The sequence below is a fragment of the Coturnix japonica genome, unplaced genomic scaffold (genome assembly GCF_054131305.1).
Source record: "Coturnix japonica strain WE unplaced genomic scaffold, WE-NBRP24 Scf089, whole genome shotgun sequence".
Classification (NCBI taxonomy): domain Eukaryota; kingdom Metazoa; phylum Chordata; class Aves; order Galliformes; family Phasianidae; genus Coturnix; species Coturnix japonica.
This window is the reverse complement of record NW_028188992.1, coordinates 202204-228932: the sequence shown is the minus strand read 5'-3', so window position 1 is coordinate 228932 and position 26729 is coordinate 202204. Positions and strand designations below refer to the sequence as shown.

Here is a 26729-nt window from a genome sequence, read left to right as displayed (position 1 = left end):
GGGGGGGTCCCACAGACCCATATTGGGGGGTCCCATATTGGGGGGGGGTCTTATATAGGGGGGGTCCCACAGACCCATATTGGGGGGGTCCCCATATTGGGGGGGCTCTTATATTGGGGGGGTCCCACAGACCCACATTGGGGGGTGTCCCACATTGGGGGGGATCCCATATTGGGGGGGGGTCCCATATGGGGTGGGGTCCCACAGACCCACATTGGGGGGGTCCCATATTGGGTAGGGGTCCCCATATTGGGGGGGGGTCCCACATTGGGGGTGTCCCATATGGGGGGGGGGGTCACCATATTAGGGGGGGTCCCCATATTGGGGGGGTCCCATATAGGGAGGGGTCCCCATATTGGGGGGGGGTCCCATATAGGGAGGGGTCCCACAGACCCATATTGGGGGGGTCCCATACTGGGGGGGGGTCTTATATTGGGGGGGGGTCCCATATAGGGGGGTCCCATATTGGGGGGGGGTCTTATATAGGAGGGGGGTCCCACAGACCCACAATGGGGGGGTCCCATATGGGGGGGGTCCCACAGACCCACAATGGGGGGGTCCCCATATAGGGGGGGGGTCCCATATTGGGTAGGGGTCCCAATATTGGGGGGGTCCCACAGACCCACATTGGGGGGGTCCCAATATTGGGGGGGGGGGTCCCCATATTGGGGGGTCCCATATTGAGGGTGGTCCCAATATTGGGGGGGGGGGGCCATATTGGGGGGGTCCCATATGGGGGGGGGTCCCAAATTGGGTAGGGGTCCCCATATTGGGGGGGGTTTTATATTGGGTGGGTCCCACAGACCCACACTGGAGGGGTCCCATATTGGAGGGGGGGGGGGTCCCCATATTTGGGGGGGGGTCTTGTATAGGGGGGGTCCAATTGCCCCCTATAGGGCCTTAACTGCCCCCTATAGGGTCAGAACTGCCCCCTATAGGGCCTTAATTGCCCCCTATAGGGTCAGAACTGCCCCCTATAGGGCCTTAACTGCCCCCTATAGGGTCAGAACTTCCCCCTATAGGGCCTTAACTGCCCCCATAGACCTTAACAGCCCCCTATAGGGCCTTAATTGCCCCCTATAGGACCTTAACTGCCCCCAATAGGGTCCAATTGCCCCTTATAGGGCCTTAACTGCCCCAATAGGGTCTAATTGCCCCCTATAGGATCTTAACTGCCCCCTATAGGGCCTTTAACTGCCCCCAATAAGGTCCAATTGCCCCCTATAGGACCTTAACTGCCCCAATAGGGTCCAATTGCCCCCTATAGGGCCTCAACTGCCCCCTATAGGGCCTCAATTGCCCCCTATAGACCTTACCTGCCCCTAACAGGGTCCAATTGCCCCCTATAGGGCCTTAACTGCCCCAATAGGGCTTTAACTGCCCCCAATAGGGTCATAATTGCCCCCTATGGGCCTTAACTGCCCCCTATAGACCTTACCTGCCCCTAATAGGGTCCAATTGCCCCCTATAGGGCCTTAACTGCCCCAATAGGGTCCAATTGCCCCCTATAGGGCCTTAACTGCCCCAATAGACCTTAACCGCCCCCTATAGGGCCTTAATTGCCCCCTATAGGACCTTAACTGCCCCAATAGGGTCTAATTGCCCCCTATAGGGCCTTAACTGCCCCCTATAGGACCTCAATTGCCCCCTATAGGGCCTTAACTGCCCCCATAGACCTTAACAGCCCCCTATAGGGCCTTAATTGCACCCTATAGGACCTTAACAGCCCCAATAGGGTCCAATTGCCCCCTATAGGACCTTAACTGCCCCAATAGGGTCCAATTGCCCCCTATAGGATCTTAACTGCCCCCTATAGGACCTTAACTGCCCCAATAGGGTCTAATTGCCCCCTATAGGGCCTGAACTGCCCCAATAGGGTCCAATTGCCCCCTATAGGGCCTCAACTGCCCCCTATAGGACCTCAATTGCCCCCTATAGACCTTACCTGCCCCTAACAGGGTCCAATTGCCCCCTATAGGGCCTCAACTGCCCCCTATAAGGCCTTAACTGCCCCAATAGGGTCATAATTGCCCCCTATGGGCCTTAACTGCCCCCTATAGACCTTACCTGCCCCTAATAGGGTCCAATTGCCCCCTATAGGGCCTTAACTGCCCCCATAGACCTTAACTGCCCCCTATAGGCCCTTAACTGCCCCTATAGGACCTTAACTGCCCCAATAGGGTCCAATTGCCCCCTATAGACCTTAACTGCCCCCTATAGGCCTTAACTGCCCCTGGGGGTCCAACTGCCCCTTATAGGATCTTAACTGCCCCCTATAGGGTCATAACTGCCCCAATAGGGTCCAACTGCCCCCTATAGGGCCTCAACTGCCCCCTATAGGACCTCAATTGCCCCCTATAGACCTTACCTGCCCCTAATAGGGTCCAATTGCCCCCTATAGGGCCTTAACTGCCCCCAATAGGGTCATAATTGCCCCCTATGGGACTTAACTGCCCCCTATAGACCTTAACTGCCCCAATAGGGTCTCAGCTGCCCCAATAGGGTCCAATTGCCCCCTATAGGGCCTTAACTGCCCCAATAGGGTCCAATTACCCCCTGTAGGACCTTAACTGCCCCAATAGGGTTCAACTGCCCCCTATGGGACCTTAACTGCCCCAATAGGGTTATAATTGCCCCCTATAGGACCTTAACTGCCCCCTATAGGCCCTTAAATGCCCCAATAGGGCCTTAATTGCCCCAATAGGGTCCAATTGCCCCCTATAGGGCCTTAACTGCCCCCATAGACCTTAACTGCCCCCAGTAGTGTCATAACTGCCCCATCCCCCTTTAATTGCCCCCCATGGGGCAGTTAAAGGGGCAGGTCAATGTAATGGGGGCAATAAGAGTAGGCCCCGGCCGTGGTCACGTGGTGTCGGTCAGACATAGACTTTGACCATAGAGTCCGCTCCTCCAGTGGCAAAGAGCGGCCGGGATGGGTGGAAGGCCGCGGCCTGCACCGCCTCGTCGTACTTCCGGCGGTGGGCCGGAAGTTCTTGGATGCACTTCCGGTGTGGGAGGAGCCAAAGGCGGACGGAGCAGTCGTGGCCTGCGGGGGATTATGGGATATATGGGGTCAGTGGGGTCTATGGGGTCTATGGGGTCTATGGGGTCAATGGGGACTATGGGGTCTATGGGGTCTATAGGGTCTATGGGGTCTATGGGGTCTATGGGGGTTATGGGGTCTATGGGGTCTATGGGGTCAATGGGGTCTATGGGGTCAATGGGGTCTATGGGGTCTATAGGGTATATAGGGTCTATGGGGTCAATGGGGTCTATAGGGTCAATGGGGTCTATGGGGTCCATAGGGTCTATGGGGTCTATGGGGTCAATGGGGTCTATGGGGTCTATGGGGTCAATGGGGTCAATGGGGTCTATGGGGTCTATGGGGTCAATGGGGTCTATGGGGTCTATGGGGTCAATGGGGACTATGGGGTCTATGGGGTCTATAGGGTCTATGGGGTCAATGGGGTCTATAGGGTCTATGGGGTCAATGGGGTCAATGGGGTCTATGGGGTCTATGGGGTCTATGGGGTCTATGGGGTCTATGGGGTCAATGGGGTCTATGGGGTCAATGGGGTCAATGGGGTCAATGGGGTCTATGGGGTCTATGGGGTCTATGGGGTCAATGGGGTCAATGGGGTCTATGGGGTCTATGGGGTCAATGGGGTCTATGGGGTTAATGGGGTCAATGGGGTCTATGGGGTCTATAGGGTCTATGGGGTCTATGGGGTCAATGGGGTCTATGGGGTTAATGGGGTCAATGGGGTCTATGGGGTCAATGGGGACTATGGGGTCTATGGGGTCTATAGGGTCTATGGGGTCTATGGGGTCTATGGGGTCTATGGGGTCTATGGGGTCTATGGGGGTTATGGGGTCTATGGGGTCTATGGGGTCAATGGGGTCTATGGGGTCAATGGGGTCTATGGGGTCTATAGGGTATATAGGGTCTATGGGGTCAATGGGGTCTATAGGGTCAATGGGGTCTATGGGGTCCATAGGGTCTATGGGGTCTATGGGGTCAATGGGGTCTATGGGGTCTATGGGGTCAATGGGGTCAATGGGGTCTATGGGGTCAATGGGGTCTATGGGGTCTATGGGGTCAATGGGGACTATGGGGTCAATGGGGTCTATAGGGTCTATGGGGTCAATGGGGTCAATGGGGTCTATGGGGTCTATGGGGTCTATGGGGTCAATGGGGTCAATGGGGTCTATGGGGTCTATGGGGTCAATGGGGTCTATGGGGTCAATGGGGTCAATGGGGTCTATGGGGTCTATGGGGTCTATGGGGTCAATGGGGTCAATGGGGTCTATGGGGTCTATGGGGTCAATGGGGTCTATGGGGTTAATGGGGTCAATGGGGTCTATGGGGTCTATAGGGTCTATGGGGTCTATGGGGTCAATGGGGTCTATGGGGTTAATGGGGTCAATGGGGTCTATGGGGTCAATGGGGACTATGGGGTCTATGGGGTCTATAGGGTCTATGGGGTCTATGGGGTCTATGGGGTCTATGGGGTCTATGGGGGTTATGGGGTCTATGGGGTCTATGGGGTCAATGGGGTCTATGGGGTCTATAGGGTATATAGGGTCTATGGGGTCAATGGGGTCTATAGGGTCAATGGGGTCTATGGGGTCCATAGGGTCTATGGGGTCTATGGGGTCAATGGGGTCTATGGGGTCTATGGGGTCAATGGGGTCAATGGGGTCTATGGGGTCTATGGGGTCAATGGGGTCTATGGGGTCTATGGGGTCAATGGGGACTATGGGGTCTATGGGGTCTATAGGGTCTATGGGGTCAATGGGGTCTATAGGGTCTATGGGGTCAATGGGGTCTATGGGGTCTATGGGGTCTATGGGGTCTATGGGGTCAATGGGGTCTATGGGGTCTATGGGGTCAATGGGGTCTATGGGGTCTATGGGGTCAATGGGGTCAATGGGGTCTATGGGGTCTATGGGGTCTATGGGGTCAATGGGGTCTATGGGGTCTATGGGGTCAATGGGGTCTATGGGGTCAATGGGGTCTATGGGGTCTATAGGGTCTATGGGGTCTATGGGGTCAATGGGGTCTATGGGGTTAATGGGGTCAATGTGGTCTATGGGGACAATGGGGTCTATAGGGTCAATGGGGTCTATGGGGTCAATAGGGTCAATGGGGGTTATAGGGTCAATGGGGTCTATGGGATCTATGGGGTCAATGGGGTCAATGGGGTCTATGGGGTCTATGGGGTCAATGGGGTCTATAGGGTCTATGGGGTCAATGGGGTCAATGGGGTCTATGGGGTCAATGGGGTCCATGGGGTTAATGGGGTCTATGGGGTCAATGGGGTCAATGGGGTCCATGGGGTCTATAGGGTCAATGGGGTCTATAGGGTCAATGGGGTCTATGGGGGTTATGGGGTCAATGGGGTCTATAGGGTCAATGGGGTCTATAGGGTCTATAGGGTCTATGGGGTCAATGGGGTCTATAGAGTCTATGGGGTCTATGGGGTCTATGGGGTCTATGGGGTCAATAGGGTCAATGGGGTCAATGGGGTCAATGGGGTCTATAGGGTCTATGGGGTCTATGGGGTCTATGGGGTCAATGGGGTCAATGGGGTCAATGGGGTCTATAGGGTCAATGGGGTCTATAGGGTCTATGGGGTCTATGGGGTCTATGGGGTCAATGGGGTCAATGGGGTCAATGGGGTCTATAGGGTCAATGGGGTCAATAGGGTCTATAGGGTCTATGGGGTCTATGGGGTCTATGGGGTCAATGGGGTCTATGGGGTCAATGGGGTCTATAGGGTCAATGGGGTCTATAGGGTCTATAGGGTCTATGGGGTCTATGGGGTCTATAGGGTCTATGGGGTCTATGGGGTCAATAGGGTCAATGGGGTCTATAGAGTCTATGGGATCAATGGGGTCTGTGGGGTCTATAGGGTCAATGGGGTCTATAGGGTCAATGGGGTCTATGGGGTGAATGGGGTCTATGGGGTCAATGGGGTCTATGGCGGCAATGGGGTCTATAGGGTCTATGGGGTCTATAGGGTCTATGGGGTCTATAGGGTCAATGGGAGCGTTGGGGTCTATGGGGTTAATGGGGTCAATGGGGTCAATGGTGTCTATAGGGTCAATGGGGTCTATGGGGTGTCCCTATAGGGTTTCTCTATGGGGTGCGCCTATATGGTTTCTCTATGGGGTTTCTATGGGGTTTCTCTATGGGGTTTCTCTATGGGGTTTCTATGGGGTTTCTCTATGGGGTTTCTATGGGGTTTCTCTATGGGGTTTCTCTATGGGGTTTCTCTAAGGGGTTTCTATGGGTCCCTATGGGTCTCTATGGGTCTCTATGGGTCTCTATGGGTCTCTATGGGTCTCTATGGGGTCTCTATGGGTCTCTATGGGTCTCTATGGGTCTCTATGGGGTCTCTATGGGTTTCTATGGGTCTCTATGGGTCTCTATGGGGTCTCTATGGGGTCTCTATGGGTCTCTATGGGTCTCTATGTGTCTCTATGGGGTCTCTATGGGTCTCTATGGGTCTCTATGGGTCTCTATGGGTCTCTATGGGTCTCTATAGGGTTTCTATGGGTCTCTATGGGTCTCTATGGGTCTCTATGGGTCTCTATGGGTCCCTATGGGTCTCTATGGGTCTCTATGGGTCTCTATGGGGTTTCTATGGGTCTCTATGGGTCTCTATGGGTCCCTATGGGTCTCTATGGGGTCTCTATGGGTCTCTATGGGTCTCTATGGGGTTTCTATGGGTTTCTATGGGGTCTCTATGGGTCTCTATGGGTCTCTATGGGGTCTCTATGGGGTTTCTATGGGTCTCTATGGGGTTTCTATGGGGTCTCTATGGGTCTCTATGGGTCTCTATGGGGTCTCTATGGGTCTCTATGGGTCTCTATGGGGTCTCTATGGGTCTCTATGGGTCTCTATGGGGTTTCTATGGGTCTCTATGGGTCTCTATGGGTCTCTATGGGTCTCTATGGGTTTCTATGGGTCTCTATGGGTCTCTATGGGTCCCTATGGGTCTCTATGGGTCTCTATGGGGTTTCTATGGGTCTCTATGGGGTTTCTATGGGTCTCTATGGGTCTCTATGGGTCTCTATGGGGTTTCTATGGGTCTCTATGGGTCTCTATGGGGTTTCTATGGGTCTCTATGGGGTCTCTATGGGTCTCTATGGGTTTCTATGGGTCTCTATGGGGTTTCTATGGGGTTTCTATGGGTCTCTATGGGTCTCTATGGGGTTTCTATGGGTCTCTATGGGTCTCTATGGGGTCTCTATGGGTCTCTATGGGTCTCTATGTGTCTCTATGGGTCTCTATGGGTCTCTATGGGTTCCTATGGGTCTCTATGGGTCTCTATGGGTCTCTATGGGTCTCTATGGGTCTCTATGGGGTCTCTATGGGGTTTCTATGGGGTCTCTATGGGTCTCTATGGGTCTCTATGGGGTTTCTATGGGGCTCTATGGGTCTCTATGGGTCTCTATGGGTCTCTATGGGTTTCTATGGGTCTCTATGGGGTTTCTATGGGTCTCTATGGGTCTCTATGGGGTTTCTATGGGTCTCTATGGGTCTCTATGGGTCTCTATGGGGTCTCTATGGGGTTTCTATGGGTCTCTATGGGTCTCTATGGGTCTCTATGGGTCTCTATGGGGTTTCTATGGGGTCTCTATGGGTCTCTATGGGTTTCTATGGGTCTCTATGGGTCTCTATGGGGTCTCTATGGGGTTTCTATGGGGTCTCTATGGGTCTCTATGGGTCTCTATGGGGTTTCTATGGGGCTCTATGGGTCTCTATGGGTCTCTATGGGTCTCTATGGGTTTCTATGGGTCTCTATGGGGTTTCTATGGGTCTCTATGGGTCTCTATGGGGTTTCTATGGGTCTCTATGGGTCTCTATGGGTCTCTATGGGTCTCTATGGGGTTTCTATGGGTCTCTATGGGTCTCTATGGGTCTCTATGGGGTTTCTATGGGTCTCTATGGGGTTTCTATGGGTCTCTATGGGTCTCTATGGGGTTTCTATGGGTCTCTATGGGTCTCTATGGGGTTTCTATGGGTTTCTATGGGTCTCTATGGGTCTCTATGGGGTCTCTATGGGTCTCTATGGGGTTTCTATGGGTCTCTATGGGTCTCTATGGGTCTCTATGGGTCTCTATGGGGTTTCTATGGGGTCTCTATGGGTCTCTATGGGTTTCTATGGGTCTCTATGGGTCTCTATGGGGTCTCTATGGGGTTTCTATGGGGTCTCTATGGGTCTCTATGGGTCTCTATGGGGTTTCTATGGGGCTCTATGGGTCTCTATGGGTCTCTATGGGTCTCTATGGGTTTCTATGGGTCTCTATGGGGTTTCTATGGGTCTCTATGGGTCTCTATGGGGTTTCTATGGGTCTCTATGGGTCTCTATGGGTCTCTATGGGGTCTCTATGGGGTTTCTATGGGTCTCTATGGGTCTCTATGGGTCTCTATGGGTCTCTATGGGGTTTCTATGGGGTCTCTATGGGTCTCTATGGGTTTCTATGGGTCTCTATGGGTCTCTATGGGGTCTCTATGGGGTTTCTATGGGGTCTCTATGGGTCTCTATGGGTCTCTATGGGGTTTCTATGGGGCTCTATGGGTCTCTATGGGTCTCTATGGGTCTCTATGGGTTTCTATGGGTCTCTATGGGGTTTCTATGGGTCTCTATGGGTCTCTATGGGGTTTCTATGGGTCTCTATGGGTCTCTATGGGTCTCTATGGGGTCTCTATGGGGTTTCTATGGGTCTCTATGGGTCTCTATGGGTCTCACTCACTCCCTGACACCATGTGGGTCCCATTGGGGTCAATGGCCAAACAGGTGACGGCGTCCAGGTGAGCCACCATGGAGTGCACCACTGTGCCTGTAATTAACGTAATTAACACTAATTAACGTTAATTAACATAATTAACACTAACATCTACCATGGAGTGCACCACAGCTCCTGTAATTAACACTAATTAACGCTAATTAGCGCTAATTAGCAGCCACCATGGAGTGCACCACCACAGCTGGCATGGTGATTAACGCTAATTAACGCTAATTAATAGCGGCCCAATTAGTGCTAATGAGCCCAATTAGTTCATTAATTAACCACATTAATTAACTCCCCCATTAATTAACCCCTGTCTCCATTAATTAACCTCTCTCCCCCTCATTAATTAACCCCCCCATTAATTATACCCCCCTCATTAATTAATCCTCCCTTTAATTATCCCCCCTCATCAACCCTCCCTCATTAATTAACCCCCCCATTAACTATACCCCCCTCATTAATTAACCATTAACCCCCCCATTAATTAACTCCCCCTCATTAATTAACCACTAACCTCTCATTTATTAACCATTAATTAACCCCCCTCATTAATTAACCATTAACCCCCCCATTAACTCCCCCTCATTAATTAAGCACTAACCCCTCATTAATTAACCATTAATTAACTCCCCTCATTAATTAACCATTAACCCCCACATTAATTAACCCCCCTCATTAATTAACCCCCCATTAATTAACCCCCTCATTAATTACCCACTAATCATTCCCCATTAATTACCCACTAATTACCCCCGTTAATTACCCACTAATTACCTCCATTAATTACCCCCCATTAATTACCCACTAATTACCCCCATTAATCACCAACTAATTACCCCCCATTAATTACCCATTAACCAGCCCCCATTAATTACCCCTTTATTAACCACCCCTCATTAATTACCCACTAATTACAGACAATTAATTACCCACTAATTACCCCCCATTAATTACCCACTAATTACCCCCATTAATCACCCACTAATTACCCCCCATTAATTACCCATTAATTACCCCTCATTAATTCCCCACTAATTACCCCTCATTAATTACCCCCATTAATTACCCACTAATTACCCCCATTAATTCCCCACTAATTACCCCTCATTAATTACCCACTAATTACCCCCCATTAATCACCCCCATTAATCACCCACTAATTACCCCCATTAATTACCCACTAATTACCACCCATTAATCACCCACTAATTACCCTCGTTAATTACCCGTTATTTAACCGCCCCATTAATTAATTACCCACTAATTATCCTCATTAATCACCCACTAATTACCCCCGTTAATTACCCATTATTTAACCCCCCCCATTAATTAATTACCCAGTAATTACCCCCATTAATCACCCACTAATTACCCCCATTAATTACCCATTAATTTCCCCCCATTATTTCCCCATTAATTAACCCCATTAATTCCCCATTAATCACCCACTAATTATCCGCATTAATTACCCACTAATTACCCCCAATTAATTACCCCCTAATTACCCACTAATTACCCCCATTAATCACCCATTAATTACCCCCATTAATTACCCATTAATCACCCATTAATTACCCCCCATTAATTAATCACCCGCTAATTCCCCTCATTAATTAAGCCCCCCTCGTTAATCCCCCACTAATTACCCCCGTTAATTAACCCCCCTCGTTAATTCCCCACTAATTACCCCCGTTAATTAACCCCCCATTAATTAACCCCCCACTAATTACCCCCGCTAATTAACCTGTCCTGTGGTCCATGACGCGGATGGCTCCGTCCTCATTGGCCGTAATGGACAGAGGCTGCGACGGGTGGGGGACGACCTGGTACAGGGGGGGGGGGGCTGGGGGGGAATAATGGGGTTAATGGGGGATATAGGGGCAATGGGGTCAATGGGGTCTATGGGGTCAATGGGGTCTATAGAGTCAATGGGGGTAATGGGGTCAGTGGGGGAAATAATGGGGTCAATGGGGGGTAATGGGGTCAATGGGGGATATGGGGTCAATGGAGGATATAGGGTCTATGGGGGATATAGGGTCAATGGGGTTAATGGGGGTAATGGGGTCAATGGGGGATATGGGGTCAATGGGGTCTATAGGGGCAATGGGGGATAATGGGGTTAAGGGGGGGAATGGGGTTAATGGGGGTAATGGGGGATATGGGGTCAATGGGGTCTATGGGGTCAATGGGGGTAATGGGGGCATTGGGGTCAATGGGGGCTATGGGGGTAATGGGGGCTATGGGGGCTATGGGGGCTATGGGGTGAATAGGGTCAATGGGGTCTATAGGGTCAATGAGGGTAATGGGGGTATTGGGGTCTATAGGGTCAATGGGGTCTATAGGGTCAATGGGGTCAGTGGGGGCTATGGGGGCATTGGAGTCAATGGGGGATATAGGGTCAGTGGGGTCTATAGGGCCAATAGGGGAATAATGGGGTCTATGGGGTCAATGGGGGCTATGGGGTTAATGGGGTCAATGGGGGTAATGGGGGGCAATGGGGTTAATGGGGGTAATGGGGGATATAGGGTCTATGGGGGATATGGGGGATATGGGGTCAATGGGGGATATAGGGTCTATAGGGTCTATGGAGATATTGGGGTCTATAGGGTCAATGGGGGCAATGGGGTCAATGGGGTCAATGGGGGTAATGGGGGATAATGGGGTCAATGGGGATAATGGGGTCAATGGGGGATATAGGGGCAATGGGGGATATAGGGTCAATGGGGTCAATGGGGGATAATGGGGTCAATGGGGGATATAGGGGCAATGGGGGATATAGGGGCAATGGGGGGTAATGGGGATAATGGGGGATATGGGGTCAATGGGGGATATAGGGTCTATGGGGGATATGGGGTCAATGGGGGATATTGGGGTCTATAGGGTCAATGGGGGTAATGGGGTCAGTGGGGGAAATAATGGGGTCAATGGGGGGTACTGGGGTCAATGGGGGATATAGGGTCTATGGGGGATATAGGGTCTATGGGGGATATAGGGTCAATGGGGTTAATGGGGGATATGGGGTTAATGGGGGTAATGGGGGCAATAGGGGATATAGGGTCAATGGGGGATATGGGGTCAATGGGGTCTATAGGGGCAATGGGGGATAATGGGGTTAATGGGGGGAATGGGGTTAATGGGGGTAATGGGGGATATGGGGTCAATGGGGTCTATGGGGTCAATGGGGGTAATGGGGGCTATGGGGGTAATGGGGGAATAATGGGGTCAATGGGGGTAATGGGGGGTAATGGGGGATATGGGGTCAATGGGGGATATAGGGTCTATGGGGTCAATGGGGTCAATGGGGTCTATGGGGTCTATGGGGTCTATAGGGTCAATGGGGTCTATGGGGTCAATGGGGGATATGGGGTCAGTGGGGTCTATAGGGTCAATGGGGGATAATGGGGTCAGTGGGGTTAATGGGGGCATTGGGGTCAATGGGGTTAATGGGGTCAATAGGGTTAATGGGGGCTATGGGGTCAATGGGGGTAATGGGGGTAATGGGGGTAATGGGGTCAATGGGGGCTATGGGGTCAATGGGAGAAATAATGGGGTTAATGGGGGGTAATGGGGTCAATGGGGGAAATAATGGTGTCAATGGGGTTAATGGGAGCATTGGGGTCAATGGGGTCAATGGGGTCTATAGGGTCAATGGGGGATATAGGGTCTATGGGGACAATGGGGTCAATGGGGGTTATAGGGTCTATAGGGTCTATGGGGATATTGGGGTCTATAGGGACAGTGGGGTCAATGGGGGCTATGGGGTCTATGGGGTCAATGGAGGTAATGGGAGCATTGAGGTCAATGGGGTCAATGGGGGCTATGGAGGCTATGGGGTCAATGGGGGATAATGGGGTCAATGGGGGTAATGGGGACATTGGGGTCAATGGGGGCTATAGGGTCAATGGGGGCTATAGGGGCTATGGAGGAAATAATGGGGTCAGTGGGGAAAATAATGGGGTCAATGGGGGGATAATGGGGTCAATGGGGTCCATGGGGGCTATAGGGTCAATGGGGTCAATGGGGGCTATGGGGGCTATGGGGGCATTGGGGTCTATGGGGGTTATGGGGGAAATAATGGGGTTAATGGGGGCTATAGGGTCAATGGGGGCAATGTGGGCTATGGGGGTAATGGGGTCAATGGGGGTAATGGGGGGGAATGGGGTTAATGGGGGTAATGGGGGATATGGGGTCAATGGGGTCAATGGGGTCAATGGGGGTAATGGGGTCAATGGGGTCAATGGGGTCAATGGGGGTAATGGGGTCAATGGGGTCAATGGGGTCAATGGGGTCTATAGGGGCAATGGGGGCAATGGGGGGATAATGGGGTTAATGGGGGATATAGGGTTAACAGGGGATATAGGGTCTATGGGGGTAATGGGGTCAGTGGGGGAAATAATGGGGGCAATGGGGGGATAATGGGGGAATAATGGGGTTAATGGGGGATATAGGGTCAATGGGGGTAATGGGGTCAATGGGGTTAATGGGGGATATAGGGTCAATGGGGTCTATAGGGTCAATGGGGTTAATGGGGGATATAGGGTCTATGGGGATATTGGGGTCTATAGGGTCAATGGGGTCTATGAGGTCTATGGGGTCAATGGGGGTTATAGGGTCTATAGGGTCTATGGGGATATTGGGGTCTATAGGGATATTGGGGTCTATAGGGTCAATGGGGCCATTGGGGTCAATGGGGGCTATGGGGTCAGTGGGGTCAATGAGAACATTGGGGGCTATGGGGCCATTGGGGCCATTGGGGTCAATGGGGGCAATGGGGTCTATGGAGTCTATGGGGACAATGGGGATATTGGGGTCTATAGGGTCAATGTGGTCAATGGGGTCCCTCAATGTGTTCCCCCTATGGGGTCCCCGATGACTCACGGCTGCAGTTCCCGTCCATGGCCAGCAGGGGGCGCTCCGCATCCAGGTCGTAGAGCAGCGCGGTGCCGGAACGGAACCCGAACACGGCGTGGGGGGGGGAGGGGCAGAACGACACCGACGTGGGGACAGACACGGCTGGGGGGGGGGAATAAAGGGGGGGGGGGTCAGTATATGGGGGGGGGCAGTATATGGGGGCAGTATATGGGGGGGGGCATTATATGGGGGAAGTAAGTGGGGGGGGGTAAGTATATGGGGGGGCAGTATATGGGGGGGGCAGTATATGGGGGGGATAAAGGGGGGGTCAGTATATGGGGGCAGTATATGGGGGAGGGGTCAGTATATGGGGGGGGTCAGTATATTGGGGGGTCAGTATATGGGGGGCAGTAAATGGGGGGGGCAATAAGTGGGGGGGGTCAGTATATGGGGGGGGAGTAAATGGGGCAGTAAAGGGGGGGGCAGTATATGGGGGGGGGTCAGTATATGGGGGGGGTCAGTATATGGGGGCAGTAAAGGGGGGGTCAGTATATGGGGGGGGCAGTATATGGGGGGGTCAGTATATGGGGGGGATAAAGGGGGGGTCAGTATATGGGGGGGATAAAGGGGGGGTCAGTATATGGGGGGGCAGTATATGGGGGGGGGCAGTATATGGGGGGAGTAAGTGGGGGGGGTCAGTATATGGGGGGGGCAGTAAATGGGGGGAGCCAGTATATGGGGGGGGAATAAAGGGGGGGTCAGTATATGGGGGAGGGGTCAATAAGGGGGTGGGGGGGTCAGTATATGGGGGATGTCAGTATATGGCGGGGGTCAATATATGAGGGAAGTGGGGGGGGGCAGTATATGGGGCGGGAGTAAATGGAATAAAGGGGGGGGCAGTAAATGGGGGGGGTCAGTAAATGGGGGCAGTAAATGGGGTGGGGGGGGTCAGTATATGGGGGGGGCAGTAAATGGGGGTGGGAGGGGTCAGTATATATGGGGGGGAGTAAATGGGGGGGCAGTATATTGGGGGGGCAGTAAATATGGGGAGTAAGTGGGGGGGCAGTAAATGGGGGTGGGGGGGGTCAGTATATGGGGGGGGTAAGTGGGGGGGGCAGTATATGGGGGGGGTCAGTATATGGGGGGGAATAAAGGGGGGGTCAGTATATGGGGGGCGCAGTATATGGGGGGGGTCAGTATATGGGGGCAGTATATGGGGGGGTCAGTATATGGGGAGGGGTCAATAAGGGGGTGGGGGGGGCAGTAAGTGGGGGGGGTCAGTATATGGGGGGGGAATAAGTGGGGGGGGTCAGTATATGGGGACCCTTTGAGGACCCACAGGTGACCCATAGTGGATCCTTTGGGGCCATATTGGGGTCCCTTTGGGGCACATACATACAGGTAACCCATAAGTGACCCTTTGAGGATCCATAAGTGACCCATAGGGGACCCTTTGGGACCCATAAGTGACCCTTTGGGACCCATAGGGGACCATTTGGGGCCATATTGGGGAGCCTTTGGGACCCATAAGTGACCCTTAGGGGACCATTTGAGGACCCACAGGTGACCCATAGGGGACCCTTTGGGGCCACATTGGGGTCCCTCTGGGGCACCCACACACAGATGACCCTATGGGGACCCTTTGGGACCCATAAGTGACCCTTTTAGGACCCTTTGGGGCCACATTGGGGTCCCTTTGGGGCACACACACACAGGTGACCCTATGGGGACCCTTTGAGGACCCATAAGTGACCCTTTGGGGACCATAAGTGACCCTTTGGGGCCATATTGGGGACCCTTTGAGGACCCTTTGGGGCACATACATGCAGGAGACCTATAGGGGACCCTTTGAGGACCCATAAGTGACCCTTTGGGACCCATAAGTGACCCTTTGGGACCCATAAGTGACCCTTTGGGGCCATATTGGGGTCCTTTTGGGGCACCCACATACAGATGACCCATAGGGGACCATTTGGGACCCTTTGGGGACCCATAAGCGACCCCTTGGGGCCATATTGGGGTCCCTTTGGGGTCCCTTTGGGGCACACACACACAGATGACCCATAGGGGACCCTTTGGGGACCCTTTGGGACCCATAAGTGACCCTTTTAGGACCCTTTGGGGCCATATTGGGGACCCTTTGGGGCACATACACACAGGTGACCCCATATGGGACCCTTTGGGGTCATACTGGGGACCCTTTGGGGCCACATTGGGGTCCCTTTGGGGCCCACACACACAGGTGACCCATAGGGGACCCTTTGAGGACCCATAAGTGACCCTTTGGGGCCATATTGGGGTCCCTTTGGGGCACCCACACACAGGTGACCCATAGGGGACCCTATGGGACCCATAAGTGACCCTTTTAGGACCCTTTGGGGCCATATTGGGGACCCATAGATGACCCTTTGGGGCCATATTGGGGACCCTTTGGGACCCATAAGTGACCCTTTGGGGCCATATTGGGGACCCTTTGGGACCCATAAGTGACCCTTTTAGGACCCTTTGGGGCCACATTGGGGACCCTTTGGGGCACCCACACACAGGTGACCCATAGGGGACCCTTTGGGGACCCATAAGTGACCCATAGGGGACACTTTGGGGCAACATTGGGGACCCTTTGGGGCACATACACACAGGTGACCCTATGGGGACCCTTTGGGGACCCTTTGGGACCCATAAGTGACCCTTTTAGAACCCTTTGGGGCCATATTGGGGACCCTTTGGGACCCATAAGTGACCCTTTGGGGCCATATAGGGGATCCTTTGGGGCCCCTTTGGGGCACACACACACAGGTGACCCTATGGGGACCCTTTGGGACCCATAAGTGACCCTTTGGGGCCACATTAGGGTCCCTCTGGGGCACCCACACACAGGTGACCCCATAGGGGACCCTTTGGGGACCCTTTGAGGACCCATAAGTGACCCTTTGGGGCCATACTGGGGACCCTTTGGGGACCCATAAGTAACCCTTTTAGGACCCTTTGGGGCCACATTGGGGTCCCTTTGGGGCCCACACACACAGGTGACCCATAGGGGACCCTTTGAGGACCCATAAGTGACCCTTTCAGGACCCTTTCGGGCCATATTGGGGACGCTTTGGGGTACATACATACAGGTGACCCATAGGGGACCTTTTGGGGCCATACTGGGGACCCTTTGGGGACCCATAAGTAACCCTTTTAGGACCCTTTGGGGCCACATTGGGGTCCCTTTGGGGCACACACATACAGATGACCCATAGGGGACCCTTTGGGACCCATAAGTGACCCTTTTAGGACCCTTTGGGGCCATATTGGGGACCCATAGATGACCCTTTGGGGCCATATAGGGGACCCTTTGGGGTCCCTTTGGGGCACACACACACAGGTGACCCATAAGGGGACCCTTTGAGGACCCATAAGTGACCCTTTTAGGACCCTCTGGGGCCATATTGGGGACCCTTTGGGACCCATAAGCGACCCCTTGGGGCCATATTGGGGTCCCTTTGGGGCACACACACACAGGTGACCCATAGGTGACCATTTGAGGACCCATAAGTGACCCTTTGGGGCCACATTGGGGACCCTTTGGGGCACACACACACAGGTGACCCATAGGTGACCCTTTGGGACCCATAAGTGACCCTATGGGGACCCTTTGGGGCACACACACACAGGTGACCCATAGGGGACCCTTTGGGACCCATAAGTGACCCTTTTAGGACCCTTTGGGGCCATATTGAGTCCCCTTATTGCCCCCTTAGTGCCCCGTCCCCCCCCTCCATCTCACCCCCGTTGGCCCTATAGCAGAGCAGGCAGGTCCCGCTGTCCCTCCTGTGATCCCATAAGCGGACGGAGCCGTCGGCAGAGCAGGACAGCAGACGTTCCCCACAAGGGCTGAAGCTCAGACCCCAAACTGCGTCTTCGTGGCCCCACAAAACCCCACTGAGCACCCCGGGGTCTGCAATGGGGTCAGAAGGGGGGGGGGACACATAGAGAAGGGTTAGGGGCAGAGCTGCACAAGGGGTAATGGGGACAATGGGGTCAATGGGGGTAATGGGGGTAATGGGGGCATTGGGGTCTATGGGGTCAATGGGGGTAATGGGGTCAATGGGGTTGATGGGGTCAATGAGGGCGATTGAGTCAATGGGGTCAATGGGGGTAATGGGGATAATGGGGGTAATGGGGGTAATGGGGGCAATGGGGTGATGGGGTCAGTGGGGGTAATGGGGTCAGTGGGGGTAATGGGGTCAATGGGGGTAATGGGGGCAATGGGGGTAATGAGGTCAGTGGGGGTAATGGGGTCAATGGGGGTAATGGGGGCAATGGGGGTAATGGGGGCATTGGGGTCAATGGGGATGATGGGGTCAGTGGGGGTGATGGGGGCATTGGGGTCAATGGGGTCAATGGGGGTAATGGGGGCATTGGGGGTAATGGGGTCAATGGGGTCAATGGGGGTAATGGGGTCAATGGGGTTGATGGGGTCAATGAGGGCGATTGAGTCAATGGGGTCAATGGGGGTAATGGGGGTAATGGGGTTAATGGGGGTAATGGGGGTAATGGGGGCAATGGGGTGATGGGGTCAGTGGGGGTAATGGGGTCAATGGGGTTAATGGGGGTAATGGGGTCAATGGGGTTAATGGGGGTAATGGGGTCAATGGGGTGATGGGGTCAGTGGGGGTAATGGGGTCAATGGGGGTAATGGGGTCAGTGAGGGTAATGGGGGTAATGGGGGTAATGGGGGCAATGGGGTGATGGGGTCAGTGAGGGTAATGGGGTCAGTGGGGGTAATGGGGTCAGTGGGGGTAATGGGGTCAATGGGGGTAATGGGGTCAATGGGTGTAATGGGGTCAATGGGGGTAATGAGGGTAATGGGGGTAATGGGGTCAATGGGGGTAATTGGGGCATTGGGGTCAATGGGGGTAATGGGGACAATGGGGTCAATGGGGCTACGGGGGTCAATGGGGGTGATGGGGGCATTGGGGTCAATGGGGGTATTGGGGTCAGTGGGGGTGAGTGGGGTCAATGGGGGCATTAGGGTTAATGGGGATGATGGGGTCAGTGGGGGTGATGGGGGCATTGGGGTCAATGGGGTCAATGGGGTCAATGGGGGTAATGGGGGCATTGGGGGTAATGGGGTCAATGGGGTTGATGGGGTCAGTGGGGGTAATGGGGTCAATGGGGGTAATGGGGTTAATGGGGTCAATGGGGTGATGGGGGTAATGGGGGCATTGGGGTCAATGGGGTTGATGGGGTCAATGAGGGCGATTGAGTCAATGGGGTCAATGGGGGCAATGGGGTCAATGGGGTCAATGGGGTAAAGTGGGGTAATGGGGTCAAAGGGGTTGATGGGGGTAATGGGGTTAATGGGGGTAATGGGGACAATGGTGTCAATGGGGGTATTGGGGGTGATGGGGGTAATGGGGTCATTGGGGTCAATGGGGGTATTGGGGTCAGTGGGGGTAATGGGGTCAATGGGGGTAATGGGGTCAATGGGGTAATGGGGGTCAATGGGGGTAATGGGGGTAATGGGGGCAATGGGGTGATGGGGTCAGTGGGGGTAATGGGGTCAATGGGGGTAATGGGGTTAATGGGGTCAATGGGGGTATTGGGGGTGATGGGGGTAATGGGGTCATTGGGGTCAATGGGGGTATTGGGGGTGATGGGGGTAATGGGGTCATTGGGGTCAATGGGGGTATTGGGGTCAGTGGGGGTAATGGGGTCAATGGGGTCAATGGGGGTAATGGGGTCAATGGGGTTGATGGGGTCAGTGGGGGTAATGGGGTTAATGGGGGCAATGGGGGTAATGGGGGTAATGGGGGCTATGGGGTGATGGGGGTGATGGGGGCATTGGGGTCACTGGGGTAAAGGGGGTCAGTGGGGTCTATGGGGGTAATGGGGTCAATGAAGGTAATGGGGGCATTAGGGTCAATGGGGGTAATGGGGGCTATGGGGGCATTGGGGTTAATGGGGTCAATGGGGGTCAATGGGGGTAATGGGGTCAATGGGGTCAATGGGGGCATTGGGGTCAATGGGGGCATTGGGAGTGATGGGGTTCAATGGGGGAGATAGAGGTCAATGGGGGTAGTGGGGTCATTAGGGTCAATGGGGGTAATGGGGTCAATGAAGGTAATGGGGGCACTGGGGTCATTGGGGTAAAGGGGGGTAATGGGGGCATTGGGGGTGATGGGGATCAATGTGGGCATTGGGGTCAATGGGGTTGATGGGGTCAATGGGATTGATGGGGTCAATGGGGTTGATGGGGTCAATGGGGGTGATGGGGGCATTGGGGTCAATGGGATCAATGAGGGTAATGGGGTCAATGGGGGTATTGTGGGCATTGGGGGCAATGGGGGTAATGGGGTCAATGGGGGTAATGGGGTCAATGGGGGTAATAGGGTCAATGAAGGTAATGGGGGCAATGGGGTCAATGGGGGTCAATGGGGGCATTGGGATCAATGGGGGTGATGGGGGCGTTGGGGTCAATGGGGTCAATGGTGTCTATGGGGGTAATGGGGGCAATGGGGGATCAATGGGATCAATGGGGTCAATGGAGTCAATGGGGTCAATGGAGTCAATGGGGTCAACGGGGTCAATGGAGTCAATGGGATCAATGGAGTCAATGGAGTCAATGGGATCAATGGAGTCAATGGGATCAATGGGATCAATGGGGTCAATGGGCTCAATGGGATCAATGGGGTCAATGGGCTCAATGGGATCAATGGGGTCAATGGGGTCAATGGGGTCAATGGGGTCAATGGGATCAATGGGGTCAATGGGGTCAATGGGATCAATGGGGTCAATGGAGTCAATGGGGTCAATGGGGTCAATGGGCTCAATGAGTCAATGGAGTCAATGGGATCAATGGGATCAATGGAGTCAATGGGGTGAATGGGGTCAATGGGGTCAATGGGATCAATGGAGTCAATGGGGTCAATGGGATCAATGGGGTCAATGGAGTCAATGGGGTCAGTGGGATCAATGGGATCAATGAGGTCAATGGAGTCAATGGGGTCAATGGGATCAATGGAGTCAATGGAGTCAATAGAGTCAATGGGGTCAATGGGGTCAATGGGAGTCAATGGGGTCAGTGGAGTGAATGGGATCAATGGGATCAATGGAGTCAATGGGATCAATGGTGCCAATGGGATCAATGGGAGTCAATGGGGTCAATGGAGTCAATGGGGTCAATGGGGTCAATGGTGTCAATGGAGTCAATGGGATCAATGGGGTCAATGGGATCAATGGAGTCAATGGGATCAATGGGATTAATGGTGTCAATGGGATCAATGGGATCAATGGGATCAATGGAGTCAATGGGGTCAATGGAGTCAATGGAGTCAATGGGAGTCAATGGGATCAATGGGGTCAATGGAGTCAATGGGATCAATGGGGTCAATGGGGTCAATGGAGTCAATGGGGTCAATGGGGTCAATGGGGTAAAGGGGGGTAATGGAGGTGATGGGGTGATGGGAGTCAATGGGGGTGATGGGGGCATTGGGGTCAATGGGGTAAATGGGGTAATGGGGGTCAATGGGGTTGATGGGGTTAATGGGGGTCAATGGGGGTGATGGAGGTCAATGGGGCTAGTGGGGTCATTATGGTCAATGGCGGTAATGGGGTCAATGGGATCAATGGTGGTGATGGGGGTCAAAGGAGTCAATGGGGTTAATGGGGGTCAATGGGGGTGATGGCGTCAATGGGATCAATGGGGTCAATGGGGTCAATGGGGTCAATGGGGTCAATGGGATCAATGGGGTCAATGGGGTCAATGGAGTCAATGGAGTCAATGGGATCAATGGGGTCAATGGGGTCAATGGGGTTAATGGGGGTCAATGGGGGTGATGGCGTCAATGGGATCAATGGGATCAATGGGGTCAATGGGGTCAATGGAGTCAATGGGGTCAATGGGGTCAATGGAGTCAATGGGGTCAATGGAGTCAATGGAGACAATGGGGTCAATGGGATCAATGGAGTCAATGGGAGTCAATGGGATCAATGGGGTTAATGGAGTCAATGGGGTCAATGGGATCAATGGGATCAATGGGGTCAATGGAGTCAATGGGATCAATGGGATCAATGGGATCAATGGGGTCAATGGAGTCAATGGGATCAATGGAGTCAATGGGATCAATGGAGTCAATGGGGTCAGTGGGGTCAATGGGATCAATGGGATCAATGGGGTCGATGGGATCAATGGGATCAATGGGATCAATGGGATCAATGGGAGTCAATGGGAGTCAATGGAGTCAATGGAGTCAATGGAGTCAATGGGGTCAATGGAGTCAATGGGATTAATGGAGTCAATGGGGTCAATGGGATCAATGGGGTCAATGGGATCAATGGGGTCAATGGGGTCAATGGAGTCAATGGGATCAATGGGGCCAATGGAGTCAATGGAGTCAATGGGATCAATGGGGTCAATGGGGTCAATGGAGTCAGTGGAGTCAATGGAGTAATGGGGTCAATGGGGTCAATGGGAGTCAATGGGGTCAATGGGAGTCAATGGGGTCAATGGAGTCAATGGGATCAATGGTGTCAATGGGATCAATGGGGTCAATGGAGTCAATGGAGTCAATGGGATCAATGGTGTCAATGGGATCAATGGGATCAATGGGATCAATGGGATCAATGGGGTCTATGGGAGTCAATGGAAGTCAATGGGGTCAATGGGGTCAATGGAGTCAATGGGATCAATGGGGTCAATGGGGTCAATGGGGTCAATGGAGTCAATGGAGTCAATGGAGTCAATGGGAGTCAATGGGATCAATGGAGTCAGTGGGAGTCAATGGGATCAATGGGATCAATGGTGTCAATGGAGTCAATGGAGTCAATGGAGTCAATGGGATCAATGGGATCAATGGGATCAATGGTGTCAATGGGTTCAATGGGGTCAATGGGGTCAATGGAGTCAATGGTGTCAATGGGGTCAATGAAGATCAATGGAGTCAATGGAGTCAATGGGGTCAATGGTGTCAATGGGATCAATGGAGTCAATGGGGTCAATGGGGTCAATGGAGTCAATGGGCTCAATGGGGTCAATGGAATCAATGGGATCAATGGGGTCAATGGGGTCAATGGAGTCAATGGGATCAATGGGATCAATGGGGTCAATGGGGTCAATGGAGTCAATGGAGTCAATGGGGTCAATGGGTTCAATGGGATCAATGGGGTCAATGGGATCAATGGGGTCAATGGGATCAATGGGGTCAATGGGGTCAATGGGATCAATGGGATTAATGGGATCAATGGGGTCAATGGGATCATTGGGGTCAATGGAATGAATGGGATCAATGGGGTCAATGGGATCAATGGGATCAATGGAGTCAATGGGGTCAATGGGAGTCAATGGAGTCAATGGAGTCAATGGGTTCAATGGTGTCAATGGGGTCAATGGGATCAATGGGGTCAGTGGAGTGAATGGGAACAATGGGATCAATGGAGTCAATGGGATCAATGGTGTCAATGGGATCAATGGGATCAATGGTGTCAATGGTGTCAATGGAGTCAATGGAGTCAATGGAGTCAATGGGGTCAATGGAGTCAATGGAGTCATTGGAGTCAATGGGGTTAATGGGATCAATGGGGTCAATGGGGTTAATGGGATCAATGGGGTCAATGGGGTCAATGGGATCAATGGAGTCAATGGGGTCAATGGGATCAATGGGATCAATGGGAGTCAATGGGGGTCAATGGAGTCAATGGGATCAATGGAGTCGATGGGAGTCAATGGGATCAATGGAGTCAATGGAGTCAATGGGATCAATGGGGTCAATGGGGTCAATGGGGTCAATGGGGTCAATGGAGTCAATGGGGTCAATGGAGTCAATGGGATCAGTGGAGTCAATGGAGTCAATGGGGTCTATGGGAGTCAATGGAGTCAATGGGAGTCAATGGGGTCAATGGAGTCAATGGGGTCAATGGGGTCAATGGAGTCAATGGGGTCAATGGGGTCAATGGGGTCAATGGGCTCAATGGAGTCAATGGGGTCAATGGGGTCAATGGAGTCAATGGGGTCAATGGGATCAGTGGAGTCAATGGGGTCAATGGGGTCAGTGGGGTCAATGGGGGTAATGGGGGTCAATGGGGTTGATGGGGTCAATGGGAGTCAATGGGATCAATGGGGTCAATGGGATCAATGGGGTCAATGGGGTCAATGGAGTCAATGGGATCAATGGTGTCAATGGAGTCAATGGGATCAGTGGAGTCAATGGAGTCAATGGGGTCTATGGGAGTCAATGGAGTCAATGGGAGTCAATGGGATCAATGGAGTCAATGGGTCAATGGAGTCAATGGGTCAATGGAGTCAATGGGATCAATGGGGTCAATGGGATCAATAGGATCAATGGGATCAATAGGATCAATGGGATCAATGGGATCAATGGGATCAATGGGGTCAATGGGATCAATGGGATCAATGGGATCAATGGAGTCAATGGGATCAATGGGATCAATGGGATCAATGGGGTCCCATATCGGGTTTGTCACGCACCGTATCCATCATATGGGTCCCCATTAAGGTCTGGGAGCCGCCATCGCCGGATGGATCCATCAGCCCCAGCACTGCAGCACATGGAGGGGTCCCGACCCACAGCCACCGCCAGGACCGGGCCTCTATGGGGGGCAACAAAGGGGGGGGGGGCAGGATAATGGGGTATGGGGCAGGATAATGGGGCAGGATAATGGGGTATGGGGCAGGATATGGGGTATGGGGCAGGATAATGGAGTATGGGGCAGGATATGGGGTATGGGGCAGGATAATGGGGTATGGGGCAGGATAATGGGGCAGGATAATGGGGTATGGGGCAGGATATGGGGTATGGGGCAGGATAATGGAGTATGGGGCAGGATAATGGGGGGGGGCAGGAGAATGGGGTATGGGGCAGGATAATGGGGCAGGATAATGGGGTATGGGGCAGGATAATGGGATATGGGGCAGGATAATGGGGTATGGGGCAGGATATGGGGTATGGGGCAGGATATGGGGTATGGGGCAGGATAATGGGTTATGGGGCAGGATAATGGGGTATGGGGCAGGATAATGGGGTATGGGGCAGGATATGGGGTATGGGGCAGGATAATGGGGCAGGATAATGGGGTATGGGGCAGGATAATGGGGTATGGGGCAGGATAATGGGGTATGGGGCAGGATATGGGGTATGGGGCAGGATAATGGGGCAGGATAATGGGGTATGGGGCAGGATAATGGGGTATGGGGCAGGATATGGGGTATGGAACAGGATATGGGATATGGGGCAGGATAATGGGGTATGGGGCAGGATAATGGGGTATGGGGCAGGATATGGGGTATGGGGCAGGATATGGGGTATGGGGCAGGATAATGGGGCAGGATAATGGGGTATGGGGCAGGATATGGGGTATGGGGCAGGATATGGGGGGGGGCAGGATAATGGGGTATGGGGCAGGATATGGGGGGGGGCAGGATATGGGGTATGGGGCAGGATATGGGGTATGGGGCAGGATAATGGGGTATGGGGCAGGATATGGGGTATGGGGCAGGATAATGGGGTGTGGGGCAGGATAATGGGGTATGGGGCAGGATAATGGGGTATGGGGCAGGATATGGGGTATGGGGCAGGATAATGGGGTATGGGGCAGGATAATGGGGTATGGGACAGGATAATGGGTATGGGGCAGGATAATGGGGTATGGGGCAGGATATGGGTTATGGGGCAGGATAATGGGTATGGGGCAGGATATGGGGGGGGCAGGATATGGGGGGGGGCAGGATATGGGGGGGGGCAGGATAATGGGGTATGGGGCAGGATAATGGGTTATGGGGCAGGATAATGGGGTATGGGGCAGGATATGGGGTATGGGGCAGGATAATGGGGTATGGGGCAGGATAATGGGGTATGGGGCAGGATATGGGGTATGGGGCAGGATAATGGGGCAGGATAATGGGGTATGGGGCAGGATATGGGGTATGGGGCAGGATATGGGGTATGGGGCAGGATAATGGGGCAGGATAATGGGGTATGGGGCAGGATATGGGGGGGGGCAGGATAATGGGGTATGGGGCAGGATAACGGGGTATGGGGCAGGATATGGGGTATGGGGCAGGATAATGGGGTATGGGGCAGGATAATGGGGTGTGGGGCAGGATAATGGGGTATGGGGCAGGATAACGGGGTATGGGGCAGGATATGGGGTATGGGGCAGGATAATGGGGTATGGGGCAGGATATGGGGTATGGGACAGGATAAGGGGGTATGGGGCAGGATAAGAGGGGGGGGCAGGATAATGGGGTATGGGGCAGGATAACGGGGTATGGGGCAGGATAATGGGGTATGGGGCAGGATATGGGGTATGGGGCAGGATAATGGGGTATGGGGCAGGATATGGGGTATGGGGCAGGATATGGGGTATGGGGCAGGATAATGGAGTATGGGGCAGGATATGGGGTATGGGGCAGGATAAGGGGGTATGGGGCAGGATAATGGGGTATGGGGCAGGATAATGGGGTATGAGGCAGGATATGGGGTATGGGGCAGGATATGGGGTATGGGGCAGGATAATGGGGTATGGGGCAGGATATGGGGTATGGGGCAGGATAATGGGGAATGGGGCAGGATAATGGGGTATGGGGCAGGATATGGGGGGGGCAGGAAAATGGGGTATGGGGCAGGATAAGGGGGTATGGGGCAGGATATGGGGTATGGGGCAGGATATGGGGTATGGGGCAGGATAATGGGGTATGGGGCAGGATATGGGGGGGGCAGGATATGGGGTATGGGGCAGGATAATGGGGTATGGGGCAGGATAAGGGGGTATGGGGCAGGATAATGGGGTATGGGGCAGGATATGGGGTATGGGGCAGGATAATGGGGCAGGATAATGGGGGGGGCAGGATAATGGGGTATGGGGCAGGATAATGGGGGGGGGGGCAGGATAATGGGGTATGGGGCAGGATAATGGGGTATGGGGCAGGATATGGGGGGGCAGGATAATGGGGTATGGGGCAGGATAATGGGGTATGGGGCAGGATAATGGGGCAGGATAATGGGGTATGGGGCAGGATAATGGGGTATGGGGCAGGATAATGGGGCAGGATAATGGGGTATGGGGCA

At 53.5% G+C, this 26729-nt stretch overlaps 2 protein-coding genes across 4 annotated transcripts; both read right to left on the bottom strand.

Annotated features, from left to right (window-relative positions):
- Nucleotides 1–1357: 1357 nt before the first annotated feature.
- On the bottom strand, nucleotides 1358–24291 carry LOC107307711 (striatin-4-like). 3 transcript variants are annotated; one of them, XR_014941525.1, is made up of 7 exons: nucleotides 24131–24291; nucleotides 17429–17599; nucleotides 13685–13818; nucleotides 10550–10648; nucleotides 8767–8853; nucleotides 2466–3046; nucleotides 1358–2363 (listed from the first exon to the last, which is right to left on the bottom strand). XR_014941525.1 is itself a non-coding variant. In XM_085534625.1 (6 exons), the coding sequence occupies exons 1-6, from the start codon at nucleotides 24210–24212 to the stop codon at nucleotides 2877–2879; spliced, it is 744 nt and encodes a 247-aa protein (XP_085390751.1). In that variant the 5' UTR covers nucleotides 24213–24291; the 3' UTR covers nucleotides 1358–2876. The 3 variants fall into 3 exon arrangements, 1 of the variants encoding a protein (XP_085390751.1); XR_014941526.1 differs by having other exon boundaries at nucleotides 1358–2525; nucleotides 2747–3046; XM_085534625.1 differs by having other exon boundaries at nucleotides 1358–3046; nucleotides 13684–13818.
- LOC146751462 (uncharacterized) lies at nucleotides 15458–16839 on the bottom strand (the record flags this gene model as incomplete). The annotated part of the gene is made up of 2 exons (XM_085534614.1): nucleotides 15458–16468; nucleotides 16528–16839. Coding segments are annotated over 2 exons (759 nt in total), but the record flags the coding sequence as incomplete, so codon positions are not given.
- Nucleotides 24292–26729: the final 2438 nt, after the last annotated feature.

Coding starts and splice junctions, on each gene's coding strand:
- LOC107307711 (XM_085534625.1), bottom strand. CDS start 24,212: ATGTGCTGCAGTGCTGGGGCTGATGGATCCATCCGGCGATGGCGGCTC. Junction 13,819..17,428: donor CTGCTATAGGGCCAACGGGG/GTGAGATGGAGG, acceptor CCCCCCCCCCAG/CCGTGTCTGTCCCCACGTCG. Junction 3,047..8,766: donor GACCCACATGGTGTCAGGGA/GTGAGTGAGACC, acceptor AATCCCCCGCAG/GCCACGACTGCTCCGTCCGC.